This window comes from Bubalus bubalis, chromosome 1 (assembly GCF_019923935.1).
Source record: "Bubalus bubalis isolate 160015118507 breed Murrah chromosome 1, NDDB_SH_1, whole genome shotgun sequence".
In the NCBI taxonomy this organism is placed as follows: domain Eukaryota; kingdom Metazoa; phylum Chordata; class Mammalia; order Artiodactyla; family Bovidae; genus Bubalus; species Bubalus bubalis.
The window spans coordinates 29,934,020-29,953,135 of record NC_059157.1 but is presented as its reverse complement, the minus strand read 5'-3'; the positions used below and the strand labels follow the sequence as shown (position 1 = coordinate 29,953,135).

The 19,116-nt window shown below is 44.3% G+C and overlaps 1 protein-coding gene across 4 annotated transcripts in view; it reads left to right on the top strand.

Moving 5' to 3' along the window:
• Window positions 1-19,116, top strand: part of SNX25 (sorting nexin 25) — a 97,255-nt gene that overhangs the window by 71,691 nt on the left and 6,448 nt on the right. For all 4 annotated transcript variants that reach the window (XM_044938364.2, XM_025280084.3, XM_044938365.2 and 1 more), the window contains exons 8-15: window positions 181-312; window positions 2,020-2,292; window positions 4,675-4,839; window positions 6,110-6,241; window positions 9,369-9,509; window positions 10,951-11,064; window positions 15,654-15,818; window positions 16,663-16,780. In XM_044938364.2, coding sequence (XP_044794299.1) covers window positions 181-312; window positions 2,020-2,292; window positions 4,675-4,839; window positions 6,110-6,241; window positions 9,369-9,509; window positions 10,951-11,064; window positions 15,654-15,818; window positions 16,663-16,780 — 1,240 coding nt within the window. The remainder of the gene's footprint in view (window positions 1-180; window positions 313-2,019; window positions 2,293-4,674; window positions 4,840-6,109; window positions 6,242-9,368; window positions 9,510-10,950; window positions 11,065-15,653; window positions 15,819-16,662; window positions 16,781-19,116) is intronic.

Sequence of the window (19,116 nt, the reverse complement as noted above, 5' to 3'; positions counted from 1 at the left end):
GTGCACTTTGAATATTTAGTAAGCTTTTTCAATTTAAAGTTTGGAAGGTGAAACAGGTACTCTATGACCTTAGAAAATGAGGCATTTTTTTTCCTGAATGTGAAAATGAATCCTTTGGAAGTCAAAGTGAACTGATATTTAAATTTAGATTTTTAAAAACTAATTACATTCGCTTCATAGATTCTTCAGTTCGAAGATATCTTGGCCAACACTGTCTACCGAGAGCAGTTTCGAATGTACATGGAAAGGATGGACAAGAGAACTCTAATTAGCTTTTGGGAGTCTGTGGAGTACTTAAAGAATGCTAACAAGGTAGGATACATAGGTCCAAAGGAATGTTAATCACTGGCTGATGAAAACTTGTGTTCTGGGCAGTGTATCTGTGTTTTTCAATAAAGCTGTAAGATAAGCTATACATTAAAAGAATATTTTAAACCAGACATATTATTGGCTCTATGTTCTAGCCCACAATGGTAAATAAAATTAGATTTTATTTTTATAGAAAGTGCTTATAAATGTGTAGTCAAGGAGAAAAGATTTACAAATGTACCCAGTTACTGAATTTAATTTCAGGTAGTTATTTTGTAATTCATTATCAAAAGGCACATCTTACCCACTTTGCTATTATAAGTTTGGTTTTATCACCTGTACCTCATTCTCATAACCTTGTTATTTTTAATAATATTGTAATGTGCACACTTAACTGTCCTTTTATTTAAAATAATTGTGTTAAGGAAGACAAAAAATAATTTTTGATTACGGATGCCTGTTACAGAGTAAAGCCCAATAATGAGCATTATGTTTTGTGCTCGGCAAGTTCTCAATATATATTTAAGAATTAAGTTGAAGAATGTGAAATACATATCTGTGAATATATGTCAACAAACACATATAACAATATATACAGCATATATAATACATACATTCTGAGAGGCTTATTCAGATAAGCCCAAAGAGCTCTATGTACATTAAATTGCTCATTTACACTTAATATGAATGTTGCTAGAGCTTAACACCAACTTAGAATACATCATACATCACAGACTGTTGGTTAAGGAACTAAATCCAGTCTCGTAGTATTTTGAAATCTTAGGAATTTCTTTCAGTGTTAATTTATAAGCCACCAATGACCTCATTTTACTCAATATTGTACTAGCCAGCTTTATTACATATTTTATCTACCAGACTTGACAACAAACTTGGCTTTGGCTGCTGTCAGAGGATTACTGTAAAGAGCAATCTAAAAACATTTCCTAAACTATTAAAAACAAGTTGAAAAATGTCAGTACAGTAAGAGGAGGGTATAGCTTCCTCAGATAACTATGTTTTGATCTAGCAACACTGATTAGGATGTAAAAGTTCCATGATGTTGTTATGTTCATAGTATTCATCAAGGCGTTTGTCTTCATTTTATTGCTACTGTTAAAGACTGCGTCATTCCTAGCGTTGTCTCTAGCAGAAATGCAAAGGTTCTGTTAATCAGATGAAAGAGATGTTTGCGCATTCAAAGTAGGATGGCTGTGACCTAAGTGTAGCATTTAAGACCAAGCTTGATTACAGTGTAGTAAGTCATTCTGAAGAATATGTCTCTTACTTCCACAATTATTATATTGACTTTCTTCTGAAGTAGGAAATTGGCACTTCTATTTATATTAGATGGAAAAGTCAAATTGAATTTAGCTGATGAATTATATTCCTGTGAAACTGAGATTTATGAGAAGGGAATCCAGTGCAAGAAGAGAACTGTTCTCATTCTTTGTTTTTTCCTTCCAGCATTAAAAAGAATTTATATTTGTTAACTGTTCAATGTAAAGTGTTCCTTTTAAGGACTCAACTGGTTTTTTTTTCAAGGTCTGATGCTCACCCCTTGGCCCTGAACGTGCCCACAAAGCTGCACACTCACCCCACATTCCAGGTGTCTTCCTTCCACCTTTAAAATGCAGAGAATTCGGAAGAAAATAGTTTTTCTCAGAGACGGTATTTCATACTTTCTCTTTCCTTATCTTCCCATCTTTTCAGAATGAAATCCCACAATTAGTTGGTGAAATTTACCAGAATTTCTTCGTGGAGAGCAAAGAAATATCAGTGGAAAAATCACTTTACAAGGAAATCCAGCAATGTCTTGTGGGCAATAAAGGGATTGAAGTGTTCTGCAAAATCCAGGGAGATGTTTATGAGACCCTGAAGGATAGGTATTACCCTTCATTCATTGTCAGCGACCTGTATGAGAAACTGATGATGAAAGAAGAAGAAAAACATGTCTCACAGTTGGTTTCCAACAAGGATGAAGTGGTGAGTCTCATTTACCTTTCTGCTGCCTTTCGAGTGGTTACGCGTTGAACGGGACTAGGTGGGCGCAGATTGTGGGAGTCAGATAGGGAGTGCACCTTCATCTTGTAACATATAGAACTTTGAAGCACCTCACTGCTTCTGGTCGGTGCTTCTTTCTTTGTCCTTCTGACCGGCTGGGTACCGCTACCCAGCACTGAGTCAGAGACCTCCTTGCCCTGCCTGAGACACGTGTGAGTCTGATGTCTGAAAAGTGAGAGCAGGACTCTTGTGGGGTGGGGGAGACATTTGCGACTTAGGCCAGGTAAGAGAATCAGTAGCTGGACAGTCTAGCCTGAGACCAGACAAAAAGGATGGGGAAAAGATGAGAGGCAGAGAATGTAGGAAGACCTGCAGGAAATATTTTGGAGTTTAAACACAATCAGGTGAAATTAAGATGTTTTGAAACAAACCTTGTCCAACCATACCTGAAGTCTAATTTTCTTATAGTGTATTAGATCATTTTGGGTAGCCCAGTGGCCGTCTCCCTTTCACTATTAATGATTTATATGAGTTTGAAGGTTTTGAAAGTACAAAGAAAAAGTGTTTTAGAGTCACTTTACATAGAAAGATTGTAATTTATCTTGGATTCTCTCTTTCTGTCCACTTCACTATGTCTCAAGCCCTGAGGAATCAGGTGCTTCTTCATGATAGTTTTAGAAGTGGATGTCTCTGAACTTCATTCAGACTTTTAAAAAAAAGTTCTATTATGGATCTCTACATTTTCAGTGAGCAGAACCACTAAACTAATTGGTCATTACTCATTGCATGTTATTTTTAGAATAGCACAGCTAAAACAAACTGATCTTTATCTCTAGCTCAAAAATTAAAATGGTTGATGTGTAAATGTTGTGAGCAGTTTATTCAGATTAGTAAAAGCATGAATATCCAATACATAAATTGAATAAAGACTTGAAATGACTGTTGATATGATAGGTAATAAATCGTAAACAAACATGAAAAATGTCCAGCATCACCTAGGATTCAAAGAAGGGTGACATGTATCACTGACCTTTTGAAAGTTCCTATTCTTTGTTCTAGTACAGTCACTTTTAGAAATTTATCCTATGAAAATAATTAAAATGTAGGGGGGAAAAGGTTTATGCACTGTGGAATTTATTTTAACACATCTGGGATGGCAAAAAAGCAGAATCAACCCTCAGCAGGAGTAGCAATAGGAATATGCCTCAGTTTATTATCAATTCATAGAATACTCTGCATAATTGCCATAGCAGTTATAATCTTGAAGATTACAGTATCCTCAAATATGCAGCACTGTAGTAATATATTTTCTGAGAAAGTCAGAATACCCTCTTGAACGTGTAAAGGCATAGAATAATGTCATAATACATATACTCATGGACAAGAATTAGGAAGAATATATAAAAATGAAAACAGCCTGGTGTTCTATGATTATTAATATTTTCCTTTGACATTTTTTCTTTTTACTGTTTGTTACAAGTAAGAAAAACTAGAAGAAAAAAATCTGGAAGAAAGTTAAGGAGTAAACGAACCAGAAGACAGTTCTGAGCAGTTCTTCCGTGCTCTTGCTGCTCATGAATCTAATTACTAACATGCTGTTTGTTGGTAATCTATTCAGGTGTTTCTCAAATTATGTAGTTCTTTATGAATCTTAAGTCACTTTCTTTTTTTTTTTCCTTAAGTCACTTTCAAGTGCTAGCCATCTAACTTATAAAATAATCGACCTCTTGATTAGTAAAATACATCTTTAAAAGAAGGACTGAGCAAAGTGTATGCTAAAAATACCTTCACTAGTGGGAATTTGGAAATTTTATTTTAAAAGCTCTGGGAGTTGGTGATGGACAGGGAAGCCTGGCGTGCTACAGTCCATGGGGTCACAAAGAGTCGGACACGACTGAGCGACTGAACTGAACTGATTTTAAAGAGACTCGCATGAATTTTTCATAATGTCCTAGGAGACCAAAAGCAAGCAAGCCAGGTCTCAGCATTTTGGGGGCAGAGTTTAGGCACAGAACATCTGGGTTTAGTTGGAAAGATAACTCAGTTGCCTTCCCTTGTTCTATGCAGGTTCCCATTTGGGAGATAGCAATATGAAATTTTTTTTGCCCTTTCTTTAGGCTATTAAATATTTCTTTTTTCACTGCAATTCTAAATACTAGTTACTTTGGTTCTAAATACTGAGATTTTTCACTTTGCTGAGAAAAAGCAGGCTGCTTCTAGGCTTTCTACTGTGGTTCTTTCCTTAGTGGAATCCAGTGATTTGGAGCGGTGTATTGTCATGCCCTAGAGCCTGTAGTGTAGGTAATACTGAGGGAAAATTCCTTCTTTATGAGATATGGTGGTTCACGTGACGTTCTCCTGCAGGACTCGGGAGGTGAGGTCGGTGAGGAAGCTGTGGATGAAGGCTCCGGTCGGGTTAATGAACAAGCCAGCTTTGCTGTAAACAAGCTACGAGAACTAAATGAGAAACTTGAGTATAAAAGGCAAGCTCTAAATTCTATTCAAAATGCGCCAAAACCCGACAAAAAGGTAACTCTTCCATTTTCAAGGTTGTCTGTAAAAGTTGCCATTTTTCTAATTTGATAGATAGAAATTCTGTAAGTTCCACTCTTTTTGTTTTTATGGGTTTGGGGTTTTTTTGCTTAGAGTATAGAATTAGGGGACATTTGTCTTTTACCTGTTAGGGTCTGGTTTGTGTTTTCCATCCTCGGCTATAACCCTGTCTTTTATCTGACTTGTCTGCAGTGCCTTTGGGAAAGGCTGAACCGCCCCTTGTGACATAGTTGATTCTGGAAGTGAGTTAACTAAGCAGGGACAATCTTAATATATATATATTTTTTTTCTTTCAAACACTCCAAGCACAACTTAGATCATCTCATAGAACTATGCAAGAAATAGATTGTTTGGGGACTTCCTTGGTGGTCTAGTGATTAAGACTTTGCTTCCAGTGCAGGGGATGCAGGTTTGATCCCTGGTCAGGGAACTAAGATCCCATATGCCATGCTGTGTGGAAAAAAAAAAAAAAAAGGATTGTTTTGCTAGAAACGAAGAGAATTTGAAAGTTAAAAAAAAATGTAAACAGCATCTCACCCAGGCGGTGGTGCAGCCTCTTGGTTTGCATTCCTGCTTTGTGGGTCTGACAAGGAGGTTTCCCTTAACGTAGCTGCGGCTGGCACTCTTTGCTTTGCCAACCTGATCTCCTCTGGCACCTTCTGTAGGTGCATTCAGAAGCCTCAGTGATGAGTAAGTGCAGCAGGATGAAGAACCAGAGAAACAGAGTGAACAGAGAAACCTGCCCTGGCGGGGCGGGGTGGGGGCGGGGGGCGCAAACATGTTGACGGTGGAACCAAGGATGAAACAATTACAGCCTGTACTGATGCTACAGTGCAGGACAAGCTTGCTGCAGGCTCTCTCAAGAAGGAACAGGTCCCTGTAGACTGCATGATCAGGAGAGTTTTGAGGCAAAGCTACTGGCTTCAAATAATAGAGTTGTGTAAATTGCAGGGTGTCTTTCCCTTGATCTGTGTCTTCTGTAATGTCTTTCTTTCTTTCTTTGTAGTTTTCATTGTAGGAATCTTTCACCTCCTTGCTAAAGTTCATTTCTTAAGTATTTTGTGATTTTTTTTTTTATGCTATTGTAAATGGAACTGTTTTCTTAATTTCCTTTTTGGAGTATGCATTGTCAGTATATAGAAACAAAGCTGACTTGTGTGTGTTGATTTGGTAACCTGCTACTTTCATGAACTGCACAGAGTTTTAGATGGTTTTGTAACTCCCGGGATGTTTTCCCCTGTGACAGATTGTTTCTAAATTGAAAGAGGAGATAATTCTAATAGAGAAAGAACGCACAGACCTCCAGTTGCACATGGCGCGAACAGACTGGTGGTGTGAGAACCTGGGCTTGTGGAAAGCCTCCATCGCCAGTGGAGAGGTAGGTACGACTGCTCCCCTTCCCAGTTGATTACGTATTTGTTCCCAGAGTGTTAAGTTTGACTTTATCAGATTAGATTTTGTCCCAAAGAATTAGGGTTGGGAATCGAAAGCTTATATTCATCCTTCTGGACTGCACTGGTCCTGCCTTATTCGCTCCGTATCTCCGTTCTGCTTCCTGACCAGGAGCTGTTTGTTGGGTTGCCTGGTATAGATCTCGTCTCCCTCCCCTTGGGACAGAACGTTGTCCTCGTTCACGAATCGTAAGCAACTTTCAGATAGAAACAGTTGATATCCTCAAATTACCAATTTCCTTTTCTACCGAGGGTTGAAAAAAAATGGAAAACACGACTTGAAATTTGGAGATAAAAAATTTTTAATGTATTTCTGATTGATCCATCCTGCTGATGTCAGTGGCTCAAACATCAGTAGCTCTAAGATCTTTAATAATGAATATTTCCTCCTGGAATTAGAAAATATTTTGCTCTTCTCTGAGGGACATGGGACAGTAGTTTTCAGAATACACCATATCGCTGTTTTTGAATGTAAAAACAATTTCATTTGATGGAAAAATGCTTTATACATTTATATCATTAGTGTAAACTTCCTTTCCATCTAACCGACTGTTGACACCTGGAGAAGAAAGTCAGGTCCACCCTACCTAGAGATTATCATGCTAAGCAGAGAAAGTCAGTATCATATAATATCACTTGTGGAATGTGAGTTGAAAAAATGATATAAATGAATTTATTTATAAAACAGAAACAGACTCACAGATTTTGAAAACAAACTTATAGTTCAGTTCAGTCATTCAGTTGTGTCTGACTCTTTGCAACCCCATGGACCATAGCACGCCAGGCTTCCCTGTCCATCACCAATTCCCAGAGCTTGCTCAAACTCATGTCCATTGAATCAGTGATGCCATCCAACCATCTCATCCTCTGTTTTCACCTTCTCCTGCCCTCAATCTTTCCCAGTATCAGGGTCTTTTCCAGTGAGTCAGTTCTTCGCATCAGGTGGCCAAAGTGTTGGAGCTTCAGCTTCAGCATCAGTCCTTCCAATGAATTATTCAGGACTGATTTCCTTTAGGATTAACTGGTTTGATTTTCTTGCAGTCCAAGGGCCTCTCAAGAGTCTTCTCAAACACCACAGTTCAAGAGCATCAAACTTACTGTTACCAAAGGGGAAAGGTGTGGGGTGGTGGGGGTATAAATTAGGAGGTTACAATTCACACACACACACACACACACACACACACACACACACTCTACTGATGCTCAGTGTGACTGTTGGTCTCCATCATTGTTTCATATGTCTGGACCAGTGCTCAACTCCTGAGATTTTCAAGGGCCCATCTGTCCAATTTATCTGTGTCCATCCCTGCTTTTCTCATCATCAGTGGCCTGACACTCTTTCTTGGGGAAAGGCTTAGAATTCACAAATCTGAAATTCCCTTCTAGTTTAGGAAGCAAAACCATGCACATTCTCCAGGTGCCGGCCTGAAAGCCATGCCACGTGAGCGCTTACCGAGTGCCCTCAGTGTGCCTTTGGTGCTTGTTGTCCTCCCATTAAGGTGCAGAGCCGGGTGCCTTTGTTGAGGGGAAGGGGGACAGCGGGTCAGGGGAGGTTGCCCAGAGCCTGGAACACCGTGAGAAACACTTAGTCACTGCTGATGGAATCACCTTTGGTGTAGAAGTCTAGAAAGGGGCATTCAGGGGATGTGGTGTCAAAAGGTATAAAAGAGGAGCCCCTGGGGATGGGGTACAAACAGATTCTGTTACCTCCCCAGCTTTGCTCAGAGCTGCCTCTGGCATTTCACAGTTGCTTGTAATTGTCTTCCAAAGGCAGATACTGAGGAGGGGAGGGAAGGAGGAAAAACCCTCACAAGGCCCTTTGCCCTGGTCATCAGCTGTTACTCAGGAGCTTGCTGTGACCTTGGTCCCTGAAAAGATAACAGCAGTGGACACAGAGGGGTCATCTGACCGCCCAGCATCCACGAAGCACCCCAGTGAGAACGGTGGAGGAGCTGTGCGCTCCCGGGACAGTCGTGGGCTGTCTGTGCTCTACCTCCTGCCTCCCACAAGGGACGGTGGTCCTCCTCCCCGGTGGGGCTCAGCTGGTGCTCAGCAGAATTGCGTCCCTTTGCTTTGCTTCTCTGTTTACTCTTTTGTCTCTAATTCGGTTCATGACGCTAATTCAAGCTTCAATTCAGCGTATTTTCTTTTTGTTTCTTCTCTAATCCATTTACATTAGGAGCAATGGTGGCCTTTTCTGAATTATGACAGGGTGTGTGTGTGAGTGCTTAAGAGTTGTCTTCAGTTGGGAGGTAGAGGAAATCATGTCTCCCAATGTGAAATTTCATGAAAACAGAAACCACGGTGTGTGGAGTCCTGTGTTAAACTGGGGAAGTCCCCCATCCTTCTCTGAGAGAGGTTTTGATCTCACACACCTGTCTGCTTACTGTTAATTTGCTTTTTCAAGGAAACACAGTTAGGATGTTGAGTCCACTAGGCTAGTTTTCTTTTGCCGCGGAGCAAATTTTCTCACATTTCATGGCTCAAAACACCACCCATTTCTTAGCTCACAATTCTGCAGGTTGAGAGTCCAGCTGTGTGACTGGATTCTCTGCTCACTATATCGTAAGGCTGAAGTCAGGTGGCTAGCCAGACTAAGTTCCTGTCTGGAGAATCTGGGGGAAGTCTACCTCCAAGTTCATTCAGGTTCTTGGCAGAATCCAGTTCCCGGTGGGGCTGAGGTTTCTGTTCTCCTGCTGTCAGCCTGGCATTGTTCTCAGGTCCTAGAAATACTCCATATCTTTCCGCGTGGCCCAGTCCATCTTTTTGCCAGCACTGCATGTCAGATCCTTCTTGTGCTTCCTCTTTTTCTACTCACCAAAGAAATCCCTCTGCTTCTGCAAGGGCCCCTGAGGTTAGGATAGGCCCGGTTTCAGGTGGGCTGTGCCCTCTAAGGTAGCCTAAAGCCAGAGCAGAGCCCGTCCTTTTCAAGTCCTGGGGACCGTGCGGGACCTGCACGCCCAGGAGAGGGCGCCTGGAGGGGTGCGGGGATCTTGCCTGCCACGTCTGCTCACCGTGCTCTTTCTTGCTGTTGTGTTCACCTGTTTCTCCAAGGTCACAGAAGAGAACGGCGAGCAAATGCCCTGTTACTTTGTCACGGTAAGCTTACAGGAAGTTGGAGGAGTTGAAACCAAGAACTGGACAGTCCCCAGGAGGCTCAGTGAGTTTCAGAATTTACACCGGAGACTTAGTGAGGTACGAACGCTTGTGGCACAGGCTTAGAATTACTGAGCGAGAAGAGATCTCAGGGCCCATTTCCGTTTTAACGACACAGGGAAACTGGTCCCTCTTTCCCCTTTGCTGTTGACACTGGAAAAGTGGTATTTTCAGCCTGATGGTTGGAAATTTACTTGTGGGTCAACTGTCTAGTCTAGTCTGAGTCTTTGAATACACAGATCACTGTCTGACTTCCGTTGAACCCAACAGAATCCCAGAGCTGGAGGACAGCCGAGGGTATCTCTGGCCAGTGGTTTCAAAGCTGCCAGTTGTGACCCGTTAGAGGATAACGGGATCCGTTCGGGGTCACAGCAATAGAGAGTAGAACATACTGCATTGCATCACACAAAGGAATGGGTCAGTGAAGTGCGGTGTTCGAAGGCACAGACTCTGGGGCCAGGTTGCCGGAGTTTGCCTCCAGTTTGGATCCTCTCTTCCCTGGTCACCAGCTCATGACTGGCCCTGCCGCTCCATCTGTCTGTGCCTCTCTGCCCTCATCAGTGGGCACAGATACGAAGTGCCATCTCAGCCGCCTCCCAGAGCTGTTGTGAGAATAAAAGGAGTAACCACGCACAAAGCGTTTAGAAGAATGTGCTGCACGTAGCAAACATTATTTGTTTTTATTAGTAGTAATTACAGTCATAGTGGGCTTTCCTGGTGGCTCAGTGGTAAAGAATCCACCTGCCAGTGTAGGCTTGGGTTCCATCCCTGGGTTGGGACGATTCGCTGGAAGAGGAAACGGCAGCCCACTCCACTATTCTTGCCTGGGAAATCCTATGGACAGAGGAGCCTGGTGGGCTACAGTCTGTGGAGTCGTGAAGAGTCAGACACGACTGAGCCGCTAAACACACGCATAGCTGTTACTCACGCCAGACTTCTCGTACAGTGTCTGGCAGGACACAGGATTTAATTCACAAAGAAAAGCCTGTTGTTATTATTTATTAACATCCATTATTATTATTATTAATATATTTACATTCTGCACTTTGCCCCGAAAGGCAGTAATAAAGCTGGTTCTTCCCATGCTCTACTTTTGTCAACCGTGATAACGTTTTACAGATGTGTTGTAAGCAAAACACAGTCCAAGAGAAAAACTCTTGCCATGAGTCAGTTGTCCATACCCAGAACCCTGTGCTCTGTGCTGTTGTGCAGGCCCGTCTTCCCAGCCTGGCTCCAGGATTTCCAGCTTCCAGGCACTTGTCAGTCTAGGGACGAGTCTTAGTTTTTCTCGTCACATGTCCTGTTCCTCCGTATTCTTTGAGCCTGGTTAGAACAGGTAGGTTTTCAAGGTATTCAGTCTCAGAGGAAATGAATACAAGAGGAAGTTACTTGGTTTGTTCTTATTAAACATCTAAAATAAATTTTTAAAGCTTTAAATGTAATTTTGAGATAACTAACATTTATTTCTTTTCCCTCACAGTGTTTCCCTTCTTTAAAAAAAGTCCAGTTGCCTTCTCTTAGCAAGCTGCCTTTCAAATCTGTAGATCAAAAGTTTATGGAAAAGTCAAAGAATCAATTAAATAAGTTTTTACAGGTAAGCCACTGAAAACTTTTTGGATGTGGAAGGAAACATTAGTTACTTGGGGTTAAACTGACTCCATTCTAAGGGTTTGCCTGTTCGCCTTCTATTCTCACACGTCATGCCAGATCCTCAAAATATCTTTGGTTTAGGGTTTGGGGTATTTGGGGTTTTTTTTCTTCTTTGTTTTTATTCTTTTTGTTTTTCTGTGTGTGTGTGTGTGTGTGTGTGTGTGTGTGTTTTTGGTAGTTAAACTATTGTTGTTGTTCAGTCCTAAGTCCCGTCCAACTCTTTGTGACCCCATGGACTGCAGCACGCCAGGCTTCCCTGTCCTTCATCTCCCGGAGTTTACCCAAACTCATGTCCATCGAGTCGGTGATGCCATCCAACCCTCTCATCCTCTGTCGTCCCCTTCTCCTTTTGCCTTCAGTCTTTACCAGCATCAGGGTCTTTTCCAGTGAGTCAGCTCTTCACATCAGGTGGCTAAAGTATTGGAGCTTCAGCATCAGTCCTTCCAATAAATATTCAGGGTTGATTTCCTTTAGGATTTTCTGGTTTGATCTTGCAGTCCAAGGGACTCTCAGGTGTCTTCTCTAGCACAATTTGAAAGTAGCAATTCTTTGGTGGTGCTCTGCCTTCTTTACAGTCCAACTCTCATATCTATACATGACTTCTGGAAAAACCATAGCTTTTGGCTCTATGGACCTTTGTTGGCAAAGTGATACCTCTGCTTTTTAATACACTAAGTTTGTTACAGCTTTTCTTCCAAGGAGCAAGTGTCCTTGCTTAATGTGTCCTTAAATTAAGCAAGTGTCCTTAATTTCATGGCTGTAGTCACCATCTGCAGTGATTTTGGAGCCCAGGAAAATAAAATCTGTCACTGTTTCCACTTTTTCCCCATCTATTTGTCATGAAGTGATGGGACCAGATGTATAGATAGAGAATATGCAGATACCATGTGTAAGGCTTTCTCCGGTTTTGTAGCTGGACACAACCTTGTAACTAGCATCCTGGCCCAGAGACAGGGTGTCTCCTGTCCCACCAGCATCACCACAGGGGACCAGAGTCCTGACTCCCAACCACGTAGTTACAGCTGGTTTTGAACATGAATGAAGGGTGTGGACCCGCTTCTGTGTGACTCCTTTCACTCAGGGTGATGGTCCTGAACTTCTTCATTGCAGACCATCTTTGATTTCCTTTTCCTTCTTGTTTTCACCGGTGAATGGGCTTCTCCTTGTGCACACCCGCCACAGTCCGTTCGTGCTCTTGCTGATGGGCGTTCAGAGAGTTTGCAGCCAGAGACTGTGCGGGGGAGCAAAGCTGAAGCTGCCACTGCTGGTCTCTGGTGAATATCTGCTGGAGCGGGGGCATAGGGGGGGGCTCCCTGGATTTTGGGGGTTTTCATTTATCCTCAGTGGTCAAGCAGTTTGTACCTCTCATCAGCAGCATGCAGGGTTCTGGTCGCTCCACACTGGACCGTTTTATTTTGTGAAGTTAAAATTGTGTCTATTTTTCTGTCATGTCACCTGTCTTCTCCATATTGCTTTGCAGGAGTTGGGTGTGTGGTTTGGATGTAAGTCTCTTGTCAGAGCCTGTGCTGTGGGTTGCCTTTTCAGTCTCTTAATGAGTTCTTTTAATGAGCATAATTCTCAATTTTAGTCCAATCTATCCTTTTTTTTTCCTTTTTGTGCTTAATGCTTTTTGAGCTCTTTGCCTACTGCATGGTCCTAAAGATAGTCTCCTGATTTCCTCTAAACACTTGTTTTCCTTCAGTCTATGTTTAGAGAATAAGACCGGACAAAGCTATGCTGTCTCCAGTAGCAACCACTATTTATCTTTTCCTTAGCTGGGGCCTCTGTCTTCTGACTATAATTAAGTCACTCACACCATGGGCTGCCGAGTCCTAGTTCTCAGAGGCAGGGCATGAACCTTCACCTCATAAAACACTGTTTGCCAATGAAGAAGTAGCTGGAAGTCCTGGGACTTAATAGATGTTGCAGATTCTCAATAGAGGCTATATTATAATCAGTTGAATCAGGTGTACGGATCATAGTTAAATTAGGTAAATTTTAGCTAGAGTTCCCTTACAGGTGTTAATCAGTTTCTGCTTTTCTCTCATATATTCATTTCTCTCTAAAGATAACATGTATGTGTTGTTATAAATATATAAATTTGTGTGTGTGTGTGTCCATCAGGAAATAAAATAGTTGCATCTTTGAAAAGCTTTCCGAGTTTAATTATGGCAGAAGTGGGACAGAGAATCATTTATGTTTAAGTGCTCTTACAGAAATATTACCAGGCTCTGGGCCCCTCCAGCTGACCCTTGCATTTCCTTGCAGCCTCTGCTGTTGGGGAAGGGAGGGTCTCCAGGAAGGGAGGGTTGTTTGGTGCTGCCAGCCTTTCAGCCACCTTTCCAGCTGTGCTTCAGAGACCAGGGCACCCCTGAACTTCTGAGGATATGGAGAGGGGCCAGGCTTGCCCCTCTTGGGTTGCTGGTGATGGAATTGGTTCGTGGTCCCCGCCCTGGTGCCAAGAGGAGCATGTGCTCTGCGCTGCCACTAGGTGGCGCGGGTGAGGCTGAGGGCGGGGACCACCTGCCTGAACAGGGCAACAGCTTCCCAGGGAGCGGCTTGTCTTTCCATCAGGAGGACTGTAAGTCAGGAAGTAACTGTTTTAATTTTTTTTCATTTCCTCAAAGACTTTATTTGAAAGTGCTCACTGTTTGATATATTTAGGTAGGTTACACAGCCGACTGAAGTTTCATAATATCGTCCCACAAATGGGAAAAGCAAAATGTAAAAGGTTTAGTCTGAAAGGCAGATATTATTAGGTCCACAGGACCTTCTAGAAAAGACGATTTCCACTGAGTGTGTGTTTATGTGAATATTTACATACGGGTCCCTGTCGAGGCAAACTAATAACAGATATTTAGTAATCTAGCTGATTGTTCCTCACGCGCAGACGCCTTACTCCAGCCGTCCCCCCAACTACGCTGCAGCTGCTTCTGGGGGTGACCCTGCTGTCTGCTCTTCCCGGAATGCCCTGTACACTTGTCGCCTCCTATCCACAGCCCTCCTCCACTCTCTGCCACATGCAACGACATGCTCTGAGCCCTCGGGGGGAAGGATTGGGACTGGGATTCTCTTCTCAGCATTAAAATGTGATAAAATCCCAATTATACCTTCCCCCATGGACATAGTCTTTGAGAACATGTCTAACTTTTCATACATAATTAATTTCTTTTCCTTCATAATAGAATATAACTTAGTCCAAACACTTAACACGTCCTGAATCATTTCCATGTTTATGGTTGTTGTATTATTTGAGGCTTACCATTAGTTACCCGTTCCTATGACTTTATGAAGGAGTGTCAGAGTGTAGATTAGCCAGGAAATCAAGGTGGAAGGAGAATACCTCACTCCTGCTCATCCACGCTCACGTACTGCTGAGCATTTAAGGCTCTGTGAAAGGAATAAACGCTCAGGGGCCGGGAAGGCAGTAGCGAGTCCAGCGGCCCGTGCCCGCAGTCTCCTTCCCACGCCTGAGGCAGAACCTCCAGCCTCAGGCCAGTCTTCTGCAGGACACAGGGAGCTGACCACCGCTGGAATGTGGGGGGCCGGGGGCGGGGTGCCCCTGGGACCCCAATCCCCAGCGTGGCAGTATTGGGCATGCTCAGAGGGGCTTTTCCAGGGAGGGTCATAGGGTTTATCAGATGTCAACTTGCATCTGAACAAAGATAACACAAACCTCATGGGGCAGCTCCTCTCTTCTCCTCTCCCAGCAGAGAGGGTTCTGCCCTTAGAATCCGAGTTCCATCCCCCAGGGGGTCACCCCATCCGTGGGGCAGGATTTCTCATTGGTTCATTTATCCCGCAATCCCGTGTCTGTGAGTACCAGACACTTGCACATCCTTAGGGTCACATCGTTGACTTCCTGTCTTGCCAGGAGCACCTGCTTTGCACAGAAACGAACCTGACAATGTCCTCCTCTCCTCTCTCCTAAGGCCAGACAAGCACATAGAGAACTTGAAGGAAATTTCCAGTTTAGGGGCCAATAAAAAGTTACATAATTATGTAAGCACGCACCACCTGGGGAGTGTGGCAGCCCAGTGACAGAAAGCTGCCGCCTGGCAGGCAGTTACCACTTTGTGGCAGCACAGAGCTCTTCGCTCAGCTGACGTGCAAAGTCCGCAGGTAGCCATGAAACTGGTTGAATGAGATCCTGGTGTGCTGTGCAAATACGTACCTTGTTCCAACACAGACGAGCGACAGTTAAGTTGACTTTGAAAGGTGGTGGCCCCTGAATCTGCAGGCGGTTTGCAAAGCTAGACTTTTCTGTTGCCCCAAGCCATGAGTTCTCTTGTGGGCCAGTATCTCCCACCAGCAGAATGGTAAGGGAGCTCCAGTCAACCTACCCAGAGTTGTTTGCCATTGAGATCAGTGAGAATTGGGCTAATGCATTTTCTTTCAGGGGGAAAGGATAATGGTTTTAGATTCAGAATTGCGAGGAAAGTACACTTCCTGAGATAGCCAGCTCTTCATCTTGATGTTGGGGGCTCCCAGTGCATAGACGTGTAGGAAGAATTAATCCTTTTTCTCCCACAGAATCTGCTTTCAGATGAAAGACTGTGTCAGAGTGAAGCACTTTATGCCTTTTTGAGCCCTTCTCCTGACTACCTCAAGGTTATTGACGTGCAGGGGAAAAAAGCCAGTTTTTCATTAGCCTCGTTTTTGGAAAGACTCCCTCGCGACTTCTTCTCCCATCAGGAGGTGAGCTGTCTAAAGGTTATGTCTTTGAAACGTATTTAAGCGAACGTCTTCTTGGAGGCTGTGTGAAGTAGCAGGTGTTTGTGGCAGGCCTGCTGCACGTGGGGACAAAGCAACCCCCTTGAGTTACCATTGCGGTCGTGTTGGGGGACAGGATGGGTAAGCAGGTAGGTAGGTGGGATGCGGCCAAGGTTCTGGGGAAGCCCCTCTACGGGAGGTGGCCTGACTGTTCCCCAGGATGGGGACCTTCACTTTGGAGGAGTTGGAGCTGATAATGAGATTCAGGACATAAGGATGTGTTAGGGAACAGTCAGCAGGTCTTGGACTGGGGGATGGCTCCGGGAAGGGGGCTGATGGAAGATGAGGCAGAGGGTAGAAGGAGGGGCAAGGCCGTGCCAGGCTGTGGGGTTCAAGCTTTATCCTCGGGATGGAAAGCTGTGGTGTGTTCCAAAGCCAGATGAACCTGGCAGTGATGTGAGTGGGTGAAGGAGTGAATAGAGGGAGACAGTGGACGTGGGTGATCTCATACCCGGGCTTCAGGCTTCCCTCCAGCGGGCTCCTTACTTGGGCTGCGACCCTCACCTGGCTCTCCAGCAAGTTACCTGAGCCCGTCTCTGAAATCTGGCATCTCTGTAGTTCAGTGAAAGACCCCTCCACCTCTTCACTGGAATTGGTTTAATGAGTTTGGACAGAAGGAAGTGACCGTAGAAGGAGCGTCTGCTGCATCATGAGCTGGAGCGGAGCCCACAGGGGATCCCATGCCCACCTCCCTCCCGAGCAGTGTGTGTGGCCCCTGCATCTGTCTTGGGTGAATGACCTGCTTTCCGTGACTTTTCTGTTACCCCAGGAGGAGGCAGAGGAGGACAGTGACCTATCAGATTATGGTGATGACGCAGATGGAAGGAAGGATGCCTTGGCTGAACCGTGTTTCATGTTGATTGGGGAGATTTTTGAACTTCGAGGAAGTAAGCCTCTTTGTTACGATTCAATGGTGTTTTCAGGTTAAGTGGCTATACACATGTGGACACACGTATATTTAACATCCCTTTGTTCCTGAAGCAGATATGTATTTATATCCATTCAGCAAATACTTTCACAGGCCAGCCAGACACCAAGGTCGGCTCTTAGGACAGGTTTCATCTCTGTGCTCCTGGAATGCAGGGTCCTGATTGACCCTGCACCGTGTTCCTCTGAATACAGAAAGCTGGAATGCTTTGAATTTCTTTTCATGGGACTTAGCACAGCCTCATGCTTTATCACCAAAAGGTATACAAAAATTGATTTTGCGCAGCAGAGGAAGAGCCACTTGTTAAAGGTGAGTATGTGGCCAGGGACGCAGGGATGGCCAAGTCTGCTTTCAGCCATGTCTCTGCCCCAGAGCAGTGGTCATCCATGGAGGCGTGAGGGACTTTTGTCCCTGGTGGACACTGGGTGTGTCTGGAGACATTCCTGGCTGTCACAGCCTGTGGGGTGGCACCTCAGGCATCATCTGGGTGGAGGCCAAGGCTGCTGCATCTACAACCCCCAGCGCCCTGGGAAGCCCCACAACACAGGGTTCTCCTGACCTGAGTAACAGCAGTACCACATTGAGAAATCCTCCCCTGACGGCCCCTGGGGGAGATGGACTTCAAAGAAACGAGCATCGAGAGGATCAGGAGACTGTTCTGCTCAGACCTGCACGGGTGCCTCTGTCCCAGAGCAGCACTGGGTCAAAGGTCAGACTGCACTGCTCGGCTCTTGTCTCTATTCTTGAGTGGGACCCTCTGCCCACGCTCACCTTGCACAGCCCCCATGCTCTGAGTCATGAGGCCAGCATACTCAGGCACACCTGGAGCCTGAGGTGTGCTAGCTAGAGGTGCTGCTGCTGCTAAGTCGCTTCAGTTACGTCCGACTCTGTGCGACCCCAGAGACGGCAGCCCATCAGGCTCCCCCGTCCTGGGATTCTCCAGGCAAGAACACTGGAGTGGGTTGCCATTTCCTTCTCCAATGCACGAAAGTGAAAAGTGAAAGTGAAGTCGCTCAGTCGTGTCCGACTCTTAGCAACCCCATGGACTGCAGCCTTCCAGGCTCCTCCGTCCATGGGATTCTCCGGGCAAGAGTACGAGTGGGGTACCATTGCCTTCTCCAAGCTAGAGGTGCTACAGGTGCCTAAAGGCACACCTGAGTGCCTAGAAAAGGAAGCACATGGGAGGCGCCAGGTTTCACAAGCATAGTCATGCCACCAGCCAGTACGTGTTGCCCTGAGAGTGTCCGGGCCTCTGTCCCCTTGGATGAGCATTTCTTCCCTTGGGGCAAAGACAGTGCTGAGAGTCGGTCCTACACAGGAGGTAGGCTGTGTGTAGCTTCTTACTTATATACCCCTTAACATGCCACTTAAAGAATTCTGTGCAGATGAAGAAACTTCCAAGGGCTGTTATAAACTTGAGCACATCTTTTTTTGTCTTTTAATCCTCAGTGTCTGTTATGATGCCTCATCCGTGATCCATAGTAGGTGATCAATAAAATGCTTGGGTAGATGAATGAATAGGCAAGAAAATTTTTAGTGCTGGGATTGCTTTGGTCATTTAAGTTTTTCTTTCTCTAATGTGTGTGTTAGTCACTCAGTTGTGTCTGACCCTTTGCGACCCCCTGGACTGTAGCCCAGCAGGTTCCTCTGTCCGTGGAATTCTCCAGGCAAGAATACTAGAGTGGGTTGTCATGCCCTTCTCCAGGGGATCTTCCTGACTCTGGGATCAAACCTGGATCTCCTGTCTGGCAGGCAGATTCTTGACTGACTGAGCCACCAGAGCAGCTCAGTGGTTTCTTTCTTCCTCTAAACCAAATCTAAAATAATCTGCAGACACTTTAGGAACTTACGTTTTAGCTATAACTCCATAGGTGAAACAAAGACATCTCAGAGGTAGAGTCTTCAGTGAATTTACAGTATAAGGGTTCCCAAAATGTATTCACATTGAGCAACAGACACAATTAAATTCTAAACTCCAGGCAGAGGTTTATATATAAGGATGTTCATTTGAGTGTAATTTTAATAATGAAAATTTGGAACTAAGTCAAACTTCAGAAACAGGTGGTAGTTAAATTAAGCACTATCCACATGATGGAGTACTGTCTAAGTATGAAGGATCCTTTCAGATGAAAAAGCTATAGCTGGTCTATATTTTAGACACTTTGAGATGTTTGCTAATGTTTGTATAGGCAGGAAAAAACCTGTCCTCCACCCACCGAGAGTCTGACTCTTCCTCAGTGAAATCTGGTCCGTTAAACCGTGACTCCTCCAGAGCTGGTAACAGTGAGAAAGCAC